Source organism: Lathyrus oleraceus, chromosome 6 (genome assembly GCF_024323335.1).
Source record: "Lathyrus oleraceus cultivar Zhongwan6 chromosome 6, CAAS_Psat_ZW6_1.0, whole genome shotgun sequence".
Taxonomy (NCBI): Eukaryota; Viridiplantae; Streptophyta; class Magnoliopsida; order Fabales; family Fabaceae; genus Lathyrus; species Lathyrus oleraceus.
The window spans coordinates 269,189,602-269,204,335 of record NC_066584.1 but is presented as its reverse complement, the minus strand read 5'-3'; the positions used below and the strand labels follow the sequence as shown (position 1 = coordinate 269,204,335).

Genomic DNA, 14,734 nt, shown 5'->3' with positions numbered 1-14,734 from the left:
TCACACTCTTATTGTGACTAGAACTCGGTCTAATGTCTTCAACATAAATCATTCACTTGTTGACCAACATCGAGAAATGGTGAATCTCCTGATATCCAATAAACTGCTTAATCTTAGGGCGCATACAACTTTCAAATTTCACACATTTGGAAGCTTCAACATCCACACCATTATAATGAGGATATAACTTGGAGAGTTCTACAAACTTGGATGCATAGTCAGCCACATACATGTTACCTTGCTCTAGCTCTGAGAATTCAATCTCTTTAGGGTTACGAACATCCGCTGGAAAATACTTGTCCAAGAGCTCTCTATTAAAATTATCCCAAGTAATAGCAGTGCCAACGACCTCCAATTTTTGACGGGTATTCTCCTACCAGTACTAAGCTTTCTCATATAACATATGAGGTCCTGATCGAAAAAATAGCAAGTGTGCTATTTTGTCTTTATAATAATAATGAGAAAAGTTCCCCGAATGTCGATCTCAAGGACTATTTAGTTCTAATTGTTGTTCAATTAAATAAAAACTCGTGTCAGGGTTTTTTGATTCAAATATATTAAAATAATTGCAAATAAAATTAGATAGTGTTGAGAAAGTGTTTTAAAGATAGAGTGATATGTTAGGGAATGTGTGTGATTTCTCCCCATAACAATTCTGAGTCACTATTGCATCAACAAATATCAATTAACTATTACGAATTTTCAAGGGTATTTTCTCCCAATGCCTTGGTGATAAAATATTTAATTATTCGACCCTAATCTCTATGTTCATAGAAATTACCGGTGAAATTGAGCCTTAATTTGACTTAATATAAAGAAGAAATTTGAGAGAAGTTGAAGTTGAAGTTGAATTTGAGTAATATAAAATGAGGAAGAAGAAGCATATGACGCGACTTAATCTCCCAAAAGTTCCAGAGATATTTTAATTTTAATTAACCTTGTGGTATTTTTTTAAAGGATGTGTGGTACTCATTGCTACTATTAGAAGAGGATTCACTTCATATTGAGTTAAATGAAATGATTCGGTAAGTGATTCTTCAAGAAGGGAACGATGTGTTTACAACATATGGCGAATATACTTTTTAGAATAGATCTACCTAAAATGTGTTGCCTTTAACCTATGAATCAGTACTGTTTACAACTATTTTGAGAAAAAACCCCGTAACAGAGGTCGCAAATACAAATTTGTACAGGAAATGACTTTTTTTCAACTGCTGCAAAGCTCATTCATGACCATAAAATGTCAGAGAATGACTAATATTTTAACTTCAATTGCAACTTTTTTTTGGTTAAAAACTAATTTTTCCTCTATAAAAGTTATCAACAATTTGGTCAAACTTTATTCAGAAAGTTACAAGTGGATCAATCCCACTCAAAGATAACTATAAATAAATAAAGTATATTATTTACAGTATTGTAAATAAAGTTTCAATATTTAGATTCAACACAAACAAATAGACGCTAAACAATGTTCACCATTAACTCAACCAAAACGGTTATTAGTGTGGTGATCATTACGGCGACCATAAACGGTAATTTGACACTCACACATGGCAAAGCAAATTCTGGTACTGCCACCATTTAAAAGGTGGAACTCTACAGCTACACGATTCAGACATGGCATACCAGTTTTTAAGGGAAGAAATCACAAACGCAACCGAATAAACAACATAATTTCTTTCTAATACTAAATATAATGATAATTAACAAAAAAACCACATCAAACAACACAACATAATTTTAGTGTAGAAAAATCTATATTAATTAAGAGTAAAAAATCACGGAATCCATAAGTGACTTAATATCTCCACAATAATCAACAATATTGATCACTTTTAATGATATAAGTGATAACATAGAATCAACAATATTTATCACTTTTAATGATATAAGTGATAACATGAATTTAAGTTTGTACTAATAATTAAGAAAATTTTCCAGAAGTAACATGGAACACAATCTATTAGATCCAAATAAAAAAAAATATAATGAAAGGTATTAAATTTTGATATGATATTTTGTATTCTAATCTTTTTTTCGGTAATATGATTGAAGAAATAGTTTATTCTCATTGTCAAGATAACTTGTTGTTATTCGGTAGATTTATACACATGTTTGTTCTTCATTTAAATGTCCCCATTTGTAGTAGCGAACATTGAACACTCAATGAAAGAGTGAAGCATCAAAATAATGTTATCAAGCTCAAAGCAATTCAGATCGATACATCATAAATACATAGCTTATACTACAAGCTTTTAAACTAACTCAAGAAACTTGTAACTAACATCTTTACTAAAATAATAAGTTTTCAACTAACTTTTAAATTCAGTTTACTATAAATAGAAAATGTGTTAGGTGTCAAAATCAGCCTTGATGGAATCCTTTCACGCCTTTCATTTTTGTAACATATAGCAAAAACCAATTATTTTAAAAGATACATTGACTTAACTATGAGAGACAATATTATTACAAATCTCTTAAGCACACTATCATGTTCTATTACAAATCTCTCCATGGCTTGTGCTGGCAAACAAAATGGTACAACCAAACCTTCCTCTCCTTTAACATTTGTAAAAGGAATATAAAAGCTAAGAATACCAGGAAGTGGAGAATCGATAGCTGGTCCTCCATAAACAGCTTTCCCCCAACCAAAATCAACATCTCTAAATCCCACACGTGTAGTATCAGACACTATAAACATAAGTTTTGTCGTAGTAAACAGAGGTCGACCGTTGATAACAATTAAATCTGCCAATGAATGCATATATTCTTTGGTCACTTTAGTTTTTGCATTCTGAACTAAATTCAATGCATACATATACGTAGCAGCAGGAATTGCAACAACATTACCATAGTAGCCGTTCGGCAATTGTAGGTCAACAAATTTACTACGTCCATTGACTCCGAAATACATACAGACTTCTTCGTTTGAATCTAGTTGTAACGCTATTGTACGACAACGCCAAAGGAATGCAGTGATGATTTCAAATTTGGAGTATTGTTGTTGTTGGTTGGTTGGAAGTGTTGAATAAACTTTAATGCTAGAATTAATAGGTTTTATTAATAAGTTAAATGGAGAGATTTGGAAGGTCAAGAGACAGTAGACAAGTTAATAGTATTTACAATTATGTTTCCTAGAATATCAAAAGTTTCTGAATATGTATAAAGACCAAAATTGTACTCAATGAAAATACAGACGTTGCAATTGATTTGTCTTCTCTTATCACAAATTGGCATCAGAGCTAATGGCAAACATGATGAATCAAATGCCGTTGCCACGGCTAACGAAGTTAAATTACGAAAACTGGAGTATCCAAATGAAAGCTCTTCTCGGATCTCTAGACGCGTGGGAGGTAACCAAAGATGGGTTTGAAGAACCAACAGATGTTGAGGGATATACGGCAGCTCAAAACAAGGCGTTGAAAGAGACGCTATCGAAGGATAAAACAGCACTATACATGCTGTTTAGGGTTGTTGATGAATCAGGCTTCGAAAAGATTGCCAGTTCAACTACGTCGAAAGAGGCGTGGGGCACGCTAGAGAAAGTGTTCAAAGGAGCAGATCGAGTAAAGCAAGTTCGACTCCAAACTCTCCGTGGCGAATTGGAGAGGATGCAGATGAAGGAGTCAGAAAATGTATCTGACTACATCACGCGTGTACAAAAGGTGGTGAACCAACTCACCAGAAATGGCAAAACAGTAACTGATGCACGAGTTGTCGAAAATATTTTGAGATCTTTAACAGATAAATTTGAGAATATTGTGTGTCCAATAGAAGAGTCGAAGGACCTTTCGACGCTTGCAGTCGAAGAGCTCGCTGGTTCCCTCGAAGCACACGAACAACGAAAGATGAAAAAGAAGGAAGAAGGAGTAGAGGACGCAAATCAAACCAAGGAGCAAATCAAAGACGAAAAGGTACTTTTTTCTCAAAACTTTCGAGGAAGAGGACGTGGTCGTGGAGGACGTGACAATGGTTGAAGTGGTAGAGGCAGCAACTTCGAGAGAGGACAGTCAATCCAACAAAATTGGCGTGGCAGAGGACGTGGTCAAAGAGGTGGTAGGTCGAACCATTCCAACTTTGAATGCTACAAGTGTGGGAATTATGGTCATTATGCGAAGGATTGTAACTCATTCAAATGCTATAACTGTGATAAGGTGGGACATCTTGCAAAAGATTGTCGAATCGAAAAGAAGGTAGAAGAAACAACCAACCTAACTTTGGAAGCTGAAGCAAATGAAGGTTTTCTCTTGATGGCTCAAAATGAGATCAACACAAATGACAATGTTTGGTATCTTGACTCAGGAGCAAGTAACCATATGTGTGGTCACAAACACTTGTTTAAAGAAATGAGAAAGATTGAAGATGGCAATGTGTCTTTCGGAGATGCATCGAAAGTGAAGGTCGAAGGCAAGGGAACGATCCGTTACTTGCAAGAGGATGGGTTGATTGGATCAATTCAAGATGTTTATTATGTACCAAATCTTGAAACCAACATCTTGAGTTTGGGACAACTTACAGAAAAAGGTTATTCGATACTTATGAAGGAACGAATACTGCATTTGAAGGACAAGCTGGGACATCTGATTGCTCGTGTCGAAATGGAGAGAGATCGAATGTACAAACTGAATCTGGCAAACGTTCGAGAAAAATGTTTACAAGTAAATGTCGAAGACAAAGCGTCACTATGGCATCTACGCTTTGGTCATCTACATCATGCTGGTTTAAAAAGGTTGGCAAAAAGGAACATGGTGCATGGACTACCAGATATGGATTATGAAGGAAAGTTCTGTGAAGAATGTGTGCTGAGCAAACAAACAAGAACTTTATTTCAAAAGAAGGCAAAATATCAAGCTAAGCATATCCTTGATTTGATTCACACCGACATATGTGGGCCAATCACGCCAGAATCCTTCAGTAGCAAAAGGTACTTTATTTCCTTTATCGACGATTACTCACGGAAGACATGGGTTTATTTCTTGAAAGAAAAGTCTGAAGCATTCGAGGTGTTCAAAAGGTTCAGAGTAATGGTGGAGAAGGAAACCGACAGACACATTAAAGTAGTTCGATCAGATAGAGGTGGTGAGTATACTTCGACAGCCTTTATGAAGTATTGTGAAGAGCAGGGTATAAGGAGATTCCTAACTGCAGCATACTCACCTCAACAAAATGGGGTGGCTGAAAGGAAGAATCGAACAATCCTTGACATGGTTCGTTCAATGCTTAAAAGCAAGAACATGCCAAAGGAATTTTGGGCAGAAGCTGTAAAATGTGCCATTTACGTTCAGAATCGATGTCCACATTCGAAGTTAGAAGATAAAACACCACAAGAAGCGTGGAGCGGACAGAAGCCAACAGTTTCTCATCTCAAAGTATTTGGAAGTGTGGCTTATGCACACGTACCAGATCAACGAAGAACGAAACTTGAAGACAAAAGTCAGAAATACATACTCATTGGGTATGATGAGAAAACAAAAGGGTACAAGCTATTTGATCCCATAAGAAAGAAGGTGATAGTGAGTAGAGACGTTCGAATAAACGAAGCAAGTAAGTGGGACTGGAACAGTTCGACAGAAGCTGTTGTCGAAGTTGAAGAATCATATGTCACTGTACCACCAAACATTTCGACAAAACTTGGAGATTCTGACAGTGAAGATGAACCTACACAACCCAGAATGCGAAGTTTGCAAGATCTGTATGATTCGACAAGTGAAGTGCACCTTGTATGTCTTTTGGCAGATGCTGAAAACATCAGTTTTGAAGAAGCAGTACGAGACAAGAAGTGGAAAAGTGCCATGGACGAAGAGATGAGGGCGATTATCCACAACAACACTTGGGAGCTAGTTGAATTGCCAAAAGGTAGTCAACCCATTGGTGTAAAGTGGGTATTCAAGAAAAAGATGAACGCTCAAGGAGAAATAGAACGATACAAAGCGAGACTTGTTGCGAAGGGATACAGACAGAAAGCAGGAGTTGATTATGACGAAATATTTGCACCTGTTGCAAGAATGGAGACAATTCGATTACTCATATCTCAAGCTGCTCAATTCAAATGGCCAATATTTCAAATGGATGTCAAAACAGCTTTTCTGAATGGTGTACTAGAAGAAGAAGTCTATGTCGAACAACCACTCGGGTACATGAAAGCTGGAGAAGAGAAGAAGGTACTGAAATTGAAGAAAGTGCTATATGGGCTGAAGCAAGCACCGCGAGCATGGAACACACGTATCGACACATATTTCAAGGAGAGCGGGTTCGAGCAATGCCCGTACGAACATGCCCTCTATGTGAAGAAAAATGGAAGGAATGTATTACTTGTTGCTCTCTACGTTGATGATCTTATTTTTCTGGGCAGTAATGATCAGATGATAGAAGAATTCAAAAGCACAATGACACGTGAATTCGAGATGACAGATTTAGGCCTGATGAGATTCTTTCTTGGTCTGGAAGTTCGACAAGAAGAAACAGGAATCTTCATCTCACAAGAAAAATATGCAAAAGAAATCTTGAAAAAATATAAGATGGAAAGTTGTAATCCGGCTTCGACGCCAATGGAACCAGGAACAAAATTGTCGAAATTTGATGGAGGAGAACGTGTCGAAGCAGGCAAATATCGAAGTTTGGTAGGAAGTCTTCGCTATCTCACATGTACAAGACCAGATATCTCATTAAGTGTAGGCATTGTAAGTCGATTCATGGAGGAGCCAGTTTACACACATTGGAAGGCATTGAAGCGAACTCTGAGGTACATCCAAGGAACAGTGTCACTTGGGATGTTTTACTCGAATTCAGAGAAATACAAGTTGGTTGGTTACTCTGGCAGTGATTGGTGCGGAGACATAGATGATCGAAAAAGCACTTCTGGATATGTGTTTTTCATGGGAAATACTGCATTTACTTGGCTTTCTAAAAAGCAACCAATAGTAACACTTTCGACATGTGAAGCAGAATATGTAGCAGCATCCTGGTGCGTTTGTCATGCAATATGGCTCAAAAGATTGATGAGTAAAATGGAGATAGAACAGAAAGATGCAACAATAATACAAGTTGACAACAGGTCATCAATTGAGTTAGCAAAGAATCCAGTAAACCATGAAAGGAGCAAACACATTGACATTCGTTTCCACTTCATTCGAGAACACGTGAAGGAAGGAAATGTTGAATTGAAGCATGTAGCAAGTAAGGACCAAGCAGCAGACATTTTCACAAAATCATTATCAAAAGAAATCTTCGACAGAGGCAAGAAATTGATAGGGATGATGAATAGAAGAAACATTTAAGTTTACAGAGGAGTTTTGTTGAATAAACTTTAATGTTAGAATTAATAGGTTTTATTAATAAGTTAAATGGAGAGATTTGGAAGGTCAAGAGACAGTAGACAAGTTAATAGTATTTACAATTATGTTTCCTAGAATATCAAAAGTTTCTGAATATGTATAAAGACCAAAATTGTACTCAATAAAAATACAGACGTTGCAATTGATTTGTCTTCTCTTATCACAGGAAGGAGGGAGCGGATTGTGGCTAACTCGTTGGGACCATAGAAGAAAGTTCGTCGGGCCATGTTGTCTAAGGATATGACATTGATGATTCCTTTGTTATTATGTGCTTGTTCGAGTTCAGGATGATAACATGTCACTCTTGGTGGGTTCCTTACGCTTAGAAGTTCTCTGCGCCACACCGGTGAGATTGAAGGTTCATTCATTCCACGACATATTTCTGCTAAGGCGTTCATGAATTGAGCTATACCAAATGCATCACTTATTGTATGGTTTATACGAATAACAAATATGAAACCACCGCACTTGAGGCGTGTTACCTGAATAAGCATCAATGGAGCGTTAAACACGTTTGAAGAACCAGGAACATCATAAAGAAGCTCATCCAAATAATGAAATGGAGGAAGAAGAACATCACCAAAATCTTTCAAACTAACGTCAGCATCTGCTTCAGTGAACAAAACACCTTCTCCGGTGCAATCAACCATAAGTTTCCTACTAACACCAATTTAGGTGCACGCCTCTTCATTGTGAATAACAAAAATTGGGTCATAATTGTAAAAGGTTTTTGATGCTATGGTATATGCAAAAGTTGAGGAGATGGTGTGTATATATAAGATAATACATCATCATGTGAAATGTTATATTGAATAAATTACTCTTAATTTATCATTGGATAACCCGGATCTCATATAAGAATATTCATTTTTTTCTCTTATCTAAGCACTTATTATAAATGACAAACTATAACACCGTTAGAAAAGGAAATCTCCACCATTCATTAGCATTAAAATAATTCAAATTGAAGTAAGTAAATTATTCAATTCATACTCTTTATCATTCAAAATCATTTATCGGCATGTTCCTCAAATGAAACATGAGTTGACTCATGCTTAAAAGAACCTTTTATTTTTGATTATCAAAAGAACGTGCAAACTATTAAAAAGTATCTAGTTTTCAACCATTTTTTTCATAAGAAAAATGATGTGAGATAACTATTGTGAATTGAATCGTGTAAGAATATCCAAGATAATTCGATCTACATCATATATGTGAAAACTCCCATGTAAAGAAGATGGAAATCTAAAATTTACATTAAAGAGAAAGATTAATGTTATGTATTTTTTCTGAATCTAAAACGACAAATCTATAGGCTAAGTAGTATTGTATCACAAAGTTGTAACTCTTGATGAAACACACTATTTCAACAATACTTCACACTAAGTGTTGAAGCTTTTCACTTTTTACCAACTATTGCAACACTTCACAAAGCATTGTCATTTCCAAATTCTAAAATAACAACATGCAACAACTAAAAAAAACTAGAGCAATGATGACAACAACCATATGTGGCGACTTTCCGCCACGAGCCAGCAGAAAACCCGCCACCAGAGTCTTCATATAACACACAATTAGTCTGATTGCTCTGATGCGTCATGCTGAAGTGCTCAAGTGCATCTATAAGTCGGCACTAGCATTTCTACGCCCACGTCCCTACTCCGGATGAAGGGGACTATGATGGTGACAAGTGGCATAAGACTTGGAGTCACCACACTTGTTCATGTGACACTTTATCTTATTTAACTTTTTGGTTTAGTTAATAAATACAACTCTATATCAGGAACATTAAAGTGAGTTAAAATTTCCATGTGAGTTTATTTCCCATGTATGGTTCATTTACTCACTTGCATGTTTTCTTGATATTTAGGAAAACACTAATAGTCAATAATAATTATTAATTACAACAATTTCACACATGGTATAAACAAAAATGACAAACTATGAAACCGTGAGAGAATCAAATCTCTAACCTTTATCAGCACTAGAATAATTCAAATTTAAGTAAATCAATTACTAAATTAATACTATTTATAAACTAAGTCCAATAAATGGCATGTTCCTGAAATGAAACATGAGTTAAATGATTCATAAAAACCCTTTTGGTTGTCCCATCATGAGTTAAATGTTCCTTAGAGGTGGGAAAATTGAAAAGGTCTGCTAGGCCAGTTTGTTTGACCTAGCATTTTTGATGGATCGGGCCGAGTTTTCCTGCTCGTTGTCTTAAGTTGACCCATCCCAACTAATTTGCTTAATAAATGGGGCGAGCAGGTTTGACCTGCACGTTTTTTGTTAAAAAATTTCTTTTTTACTTAAAATTTAAATAATATTAATGTGGCATGTCTGTCTCTCCACACACCTTCTTTAAAAACAACCCTAATTTCTGTTGTAATTTATAAATAAGAAATGTCCATGATTATGTTCTAAAATAAAAATAAAAATAAAAATAAAAGTGAGTAAATGTCAATAAATGCATGTAAAGTAGTCTCACATAGAATGTAACACTCACGCTAAAAGCCTTTATAAAGACTTATGATCATTAACTCAACAAACGAACAGAAAAGGATAAAGTGTCACATGGACAAGTGTGGTGGCCCCAAGTATTATGTCACTTGTCTCCTCCATACACCTCATCACTGATGTCGCCACCGGTGACACGGGCTCCGGCTCCGAAATCGGGTTCGAGAGCGTGGACGTAGAAGCGCTAAAGACGACTTGTAGGCGACACTTTAACACTTGAGCACTTGGACACGACACATCATAGTAATCAGGCTACTCGCGGCGTTATACGACGACTCCGATGGTGCTCCGACGACGAACATATGGTAAATGGTTGTTGCTCTTGTTTTTTATAGTTACTTGAGTTTGAATTTTGAATTTGGAAATAGAAAACACTTCGTCAAGTGTTGCTAAATGAAGATATGTAACTCTTAAAAAACATTGATGTAGGTGAAACAACACATCTTTTGGTAAAAATGTTGTTGAAAGGATGTGGTTTCATCAAGGGTCACAACCTTTTGAAAAAACACAAACATGACATATAAATAAATCCTTCAGAATTCAGAAATCACATATCCTCTTCAGAAAAATTCTAGATTCTCTTCCCTAGATTTGAGTTTTTATCCGTCTTGTGCAAACTCGACTATAGGATGAATTATCCTAGGTATTCTTGCATATAAACTCTAAGACATTTTAGAGTGCTTGAAATACTATAAGGAAATTAATATGTTCACGATTCCATCCTGGATCCATTCAATCTAGAAGTTTTATCTAACAGTATTCTAGTATCTCAAATCATGGCCACCGACGCTTCAATTTCAAGCATCAAAGTGATTAACCAGGACCAAGTTGGATCATTTCGATGGAACAAACTTCACCTGTTGGCAAGACAAAATGAAGTTTCTATTGACTGCCTTGAAGATTCATTATGTCTTAGATCCGAATTTGACACCAATTCCAGAATCAACAGAAGATGACATCGATGAAGTCAAGAAGGACCGAATGAAACGAAAGGAAGATAACCTGCTATGTCGTGGATATATTTTGAACGCATTATCTTATCGTCTCTATGATCTATACACTAATACACAATCTGCAATAGAGATCTAGAAAGCACTCGAATTCAAATTTAAGACTGAAGAGGAAGGTACAAAAAAGTTCTTAATATCTAAATACTTTGATTTTAAAATATTGGACTCCAAGCCGATTCTTGCACAAGTAAAGAGTTGCAAGTTCTCGTGAAAATAAAAGCTTTCAAAGTTGGTGTAATCACTTCAAAGTTTCCACCTTCGTCGAAAGGATACAGAAAAAAAATTGCTACATAGTTTTGAGAATTTCTCGCTGGAGAAACTTCAGAAACACCTTCGAATAAAGGAGGATACGAAGGATATAGAAAAGTTTGAGTGTGCTGGAAACTCTAAAGTCAATATTGTGATTGAAAAAGGAAAGAGAAAACATGATGGCATGAAGAACCATCATTGTATTTGTATCAATCTTCTTGATTGATTTCAAAATGACTCTGAAATCTCTGTTATCCTCTCGGGTTAACGCGAGATGTTTGGCTCGAAAGAGTCTTGAATGCTTGTTGTGATCTATCGCAAGGGGTTGTTGGGATGTGAATTAGCCTGTGTTGATGGTCAGTTTTTTCGCCATTTTTCAAACCTTAGTTGGTGCTTGCAGATGTTCACTATGCTCGTGATCGATGATAATATGATAGGCTCGATTAGGTTGATTCCACTTGCATTGTTTTATATTTTTGTATTGCATGTTTGGTTGCTGGATTGTTCCATTTCGGCGTTCCTTCTATGACAATGTTGGATTTGGTTTTTATGGCTCTTTAGGTTGACATAATTTCTATATCTTACCTGCGTTTTTTGGTCAGCTGCTATTGATCTTTCTGTTTGAAACCAGATCTATAACTTGGTTATTAATTTGATGCTATTTCGGCGGTGAAGTTTCTTCTGCATCCTCTGATCCGGTGCTTCAGTTTGAATGAACATAAATGGTCTTATTGATTGCTACATTAATCAGTAAGTTGTTGGTTAAGGAATTCGTTACCGTAATGGCGGTCGAATTCATTTACCATTCTTTAAATTTGAGTTTAGTTCACAAATCACATTTTTTGCAATTCAGTTTCGTATCTGTACGTAGGTTCGCTACAATGTATCCGAGATGTATTTCTGAATTTAAATCTTCTTTATAATTTGGTGACTAAAGTGACCGAGATATTTCAATCACTAAAGACAAAAAATTTAGTAGTGTTTAAAATTATCAATAAATGTCGTTTTCGACGTGTTTTTTCCCATTAGAAAAATAATGTTAGATAAATATCGTAAATTGAATAGATTAAGACTTGAATCAGACATGTTTTTATAATCGTGTAGGAATACCCAAGGTAAGTCAATCTATATTATAATTTATATAAGAAATATGAAAATTCCAATGTAGACAAGATGGAAATTTGAAATTTATACGGAAGAGACAGATTAATGTTATGTATTTTTTTTTTAATTTAAAATGAAAAATTTATAGGCTAACTAGACTTGTTTTACAAGGTGTGATCCTTGATGAAACACACTCTTCAACAACACTTTACACTAAATATTGAAATTTTTCACATTTTTTCAACTATTGTAACACTTCACAAAACATTGTCATTTCCAAATTAAAAAAATAACAACATGCAACAACTATAAAAAAAACTAGAGCAATGACTACCACAACAATATGTGGCGACTTGCCGCCACGAGCCAGCCGAAAATCTGCCACCAACGTTGCCATATAACACACGACCAGTTTGATTGCTTTTATGTATCATTCCTAAATACTCAAATACACCTACATGTTACCACTAGCATCTTTGTAGGTGTTTAATTGGCTGCATTATATGGTAAAACACTAGCTGGATTCTAATGTCTTGACTGATGTCATGACATGGTGTGTATGTGTGACTGCATTGTAGGTTAGAATATCTAACTGTACTCTGATGTCTTGACTGATGTCATGACACACTTGAGTAGTTACTGCAGGATTAGCTAATACAGGATTTATTGAATGTCAAACTGGATGTTGTGACATTCATCCCTGTCAGCAGATACTAAGGAATAGAACAGCTTGTGTTCTGTTAGAACTTAGTATTTATTTCTAGTCTGGTTATCAAGGAAATACCAGACCTGGCATAAGGCCTACTGACTGAATGTCAAACTGGATGTTATGACATTCATCATTGACAGCATATACTGAACAATAGACAGGGTGGTGTTCTGGTACACTTCAGTATGTTTCTTAGTCTGTTCTTCAAGAGGATAACAGAACTAACTTAAGGCCAAATGTGTAAATGTCAAATTGGATACTTTGACATTTATTAATGTAAGCTGTTACTGTAGAATGGTCATCTTGGTCATGTACAGGTCAGCAAAATTGTACAGTCTGTTTTCTGGAAAAATAGACTTAGCATATGATCCTTGATGTCAATCTGAATGTCGTGACATTCATTCCTGACAGCATATGCTATATTGTAGGTTGTTCAGTTTTCTGTTTCAGCTTTTTCTCAGGCTATTCTTCAGGGATTCAACAGCTGAGAGAAAATCCAGGAAATCAACAACCAAGCTACATTTAATGAACCTAACAAATAGCCTATTTGTTAGTAACCTAGATGTGGAATTTATGGGAACTCGCGTGACCTTAAATTCAGGAGAATACAAGTGCAAAGGCCCAAGTACTGCAATATAAAAGGAAGTCGTTCCTTCATTCATAACTGGGGATTTTGAGGCGTGAAGATTTAGTGTGTCCATCATACTTCACTGCTGTATTTTTGTGAGTCTTGTATTAGACATATCTTGTAAGCCAAGCCATTATCACGTAGATGATTGCTTTGGCATAGGGTGTTCATTGAGTTGTAAGTGTTGTGTCGCTCAAAGCTTTTAAGTGTGAGTGCTGTGTATCTTGATTAAAGTTGTAAAGCACAATCAAGAGTTGTTTGAAGTGTGACTTCAAAGTTGTCTTTAATATTGATTAAAGGTAGTAATCACTGAGGTGATTGAGGGGGAGTGAATAGGAACTCTGATCTTAGTGTAAGATTGAAATTGCATTGGGTAGGGATTAAGTGACAAGTTGTAAACGGGTGAGTTTAGCTTTGAATTAATACTACTGATAGTGGATTTCCTCCCTGGCTTGGTAGCCCCCAGATGTAGGTCATGTTGGACTGAACTGGGTAAATAATTACTTGTGTTATTTACTGCACTTACTTTTAAGTTCTGCATAATTCTTGTCTGTGCAGAATTGGATGTCATAACAACCCGTGTGACATCTAAAGTCTGATAACTAGAATTTCAATTGGCATCAGAGCAGGCACCCTGCCTGTGAATTTCTGGGTGAGATCTAGGGAAGTTACTTTCTAGTACCATGGACAAGGATATAGGACACTCAAATAGACCACCCATGTTGGATGGCTCTAATTATGATGACTGGAAGCCTCGTATGATAGCATTCTTAAGGTCTCTAGATAGCAAAGTCTGGAGAGCTGTCAACAAAGGATGGGAGCATCCAACGAAGACAGGTGAAGATGGAGTCAGTATGCAGATTCCTGAAGAAGAGTGGGACAAGGAGCAAGAGGCATTAGCTCTTGGAAATTCCAAGGCCTTGAATGCTTTGTTCAATGGAATCAGTAAGAACATCTTCAGGCTGGTGCACCACTGTGAACTAGCTAAGGAAGTTTGGGATACCCTCAAGGTAACTCATGAAGGTACTTCCAAGGTGAAGATGTCCAAACTTCAGATGTTGACCACCAAGTTTGAAAATCTGAGGATGAAAGAGGATGAGACTATTCATGACTTTCACATGAATATTCTTGAAATTGCAAACACCTCTGGTGGACTAGGTGAGAAAATGGCTGAAGAGAA

General features: G+C 36.1%; 1 protein-coding gene across 1 annotated transcript; it reads right to left on the bottom strand.

Annotated features, from left to right (window-relative positions):
* Positions 1–2,422: 2,422 nt before the first annotated feature.
* On the bottom strand, positions 2,423–8,347 carry LOC127095106 (benzyl alcohol O-benzoyltransferase). The gene is made up of 5 exons (XM_051033841.1): positions 8,328–8,347; positions 7,499–7,991; positions 5,646–5,658; positions 3,457–3,461; positions 2,423–2,995 (listed from the first exon to the last, which is right to left on the bottom strand). Exons 1-5 carry the CDS (start codon positions 8,345–8,347, stop codon positions 2,423–2,425), a joined length of 1,104 nt encoding a protein of 367 aa, XP_050889798.1.
* Between the last annotated feature and the right edge of the window lie 6,387 nt (positions 8,348–14,734).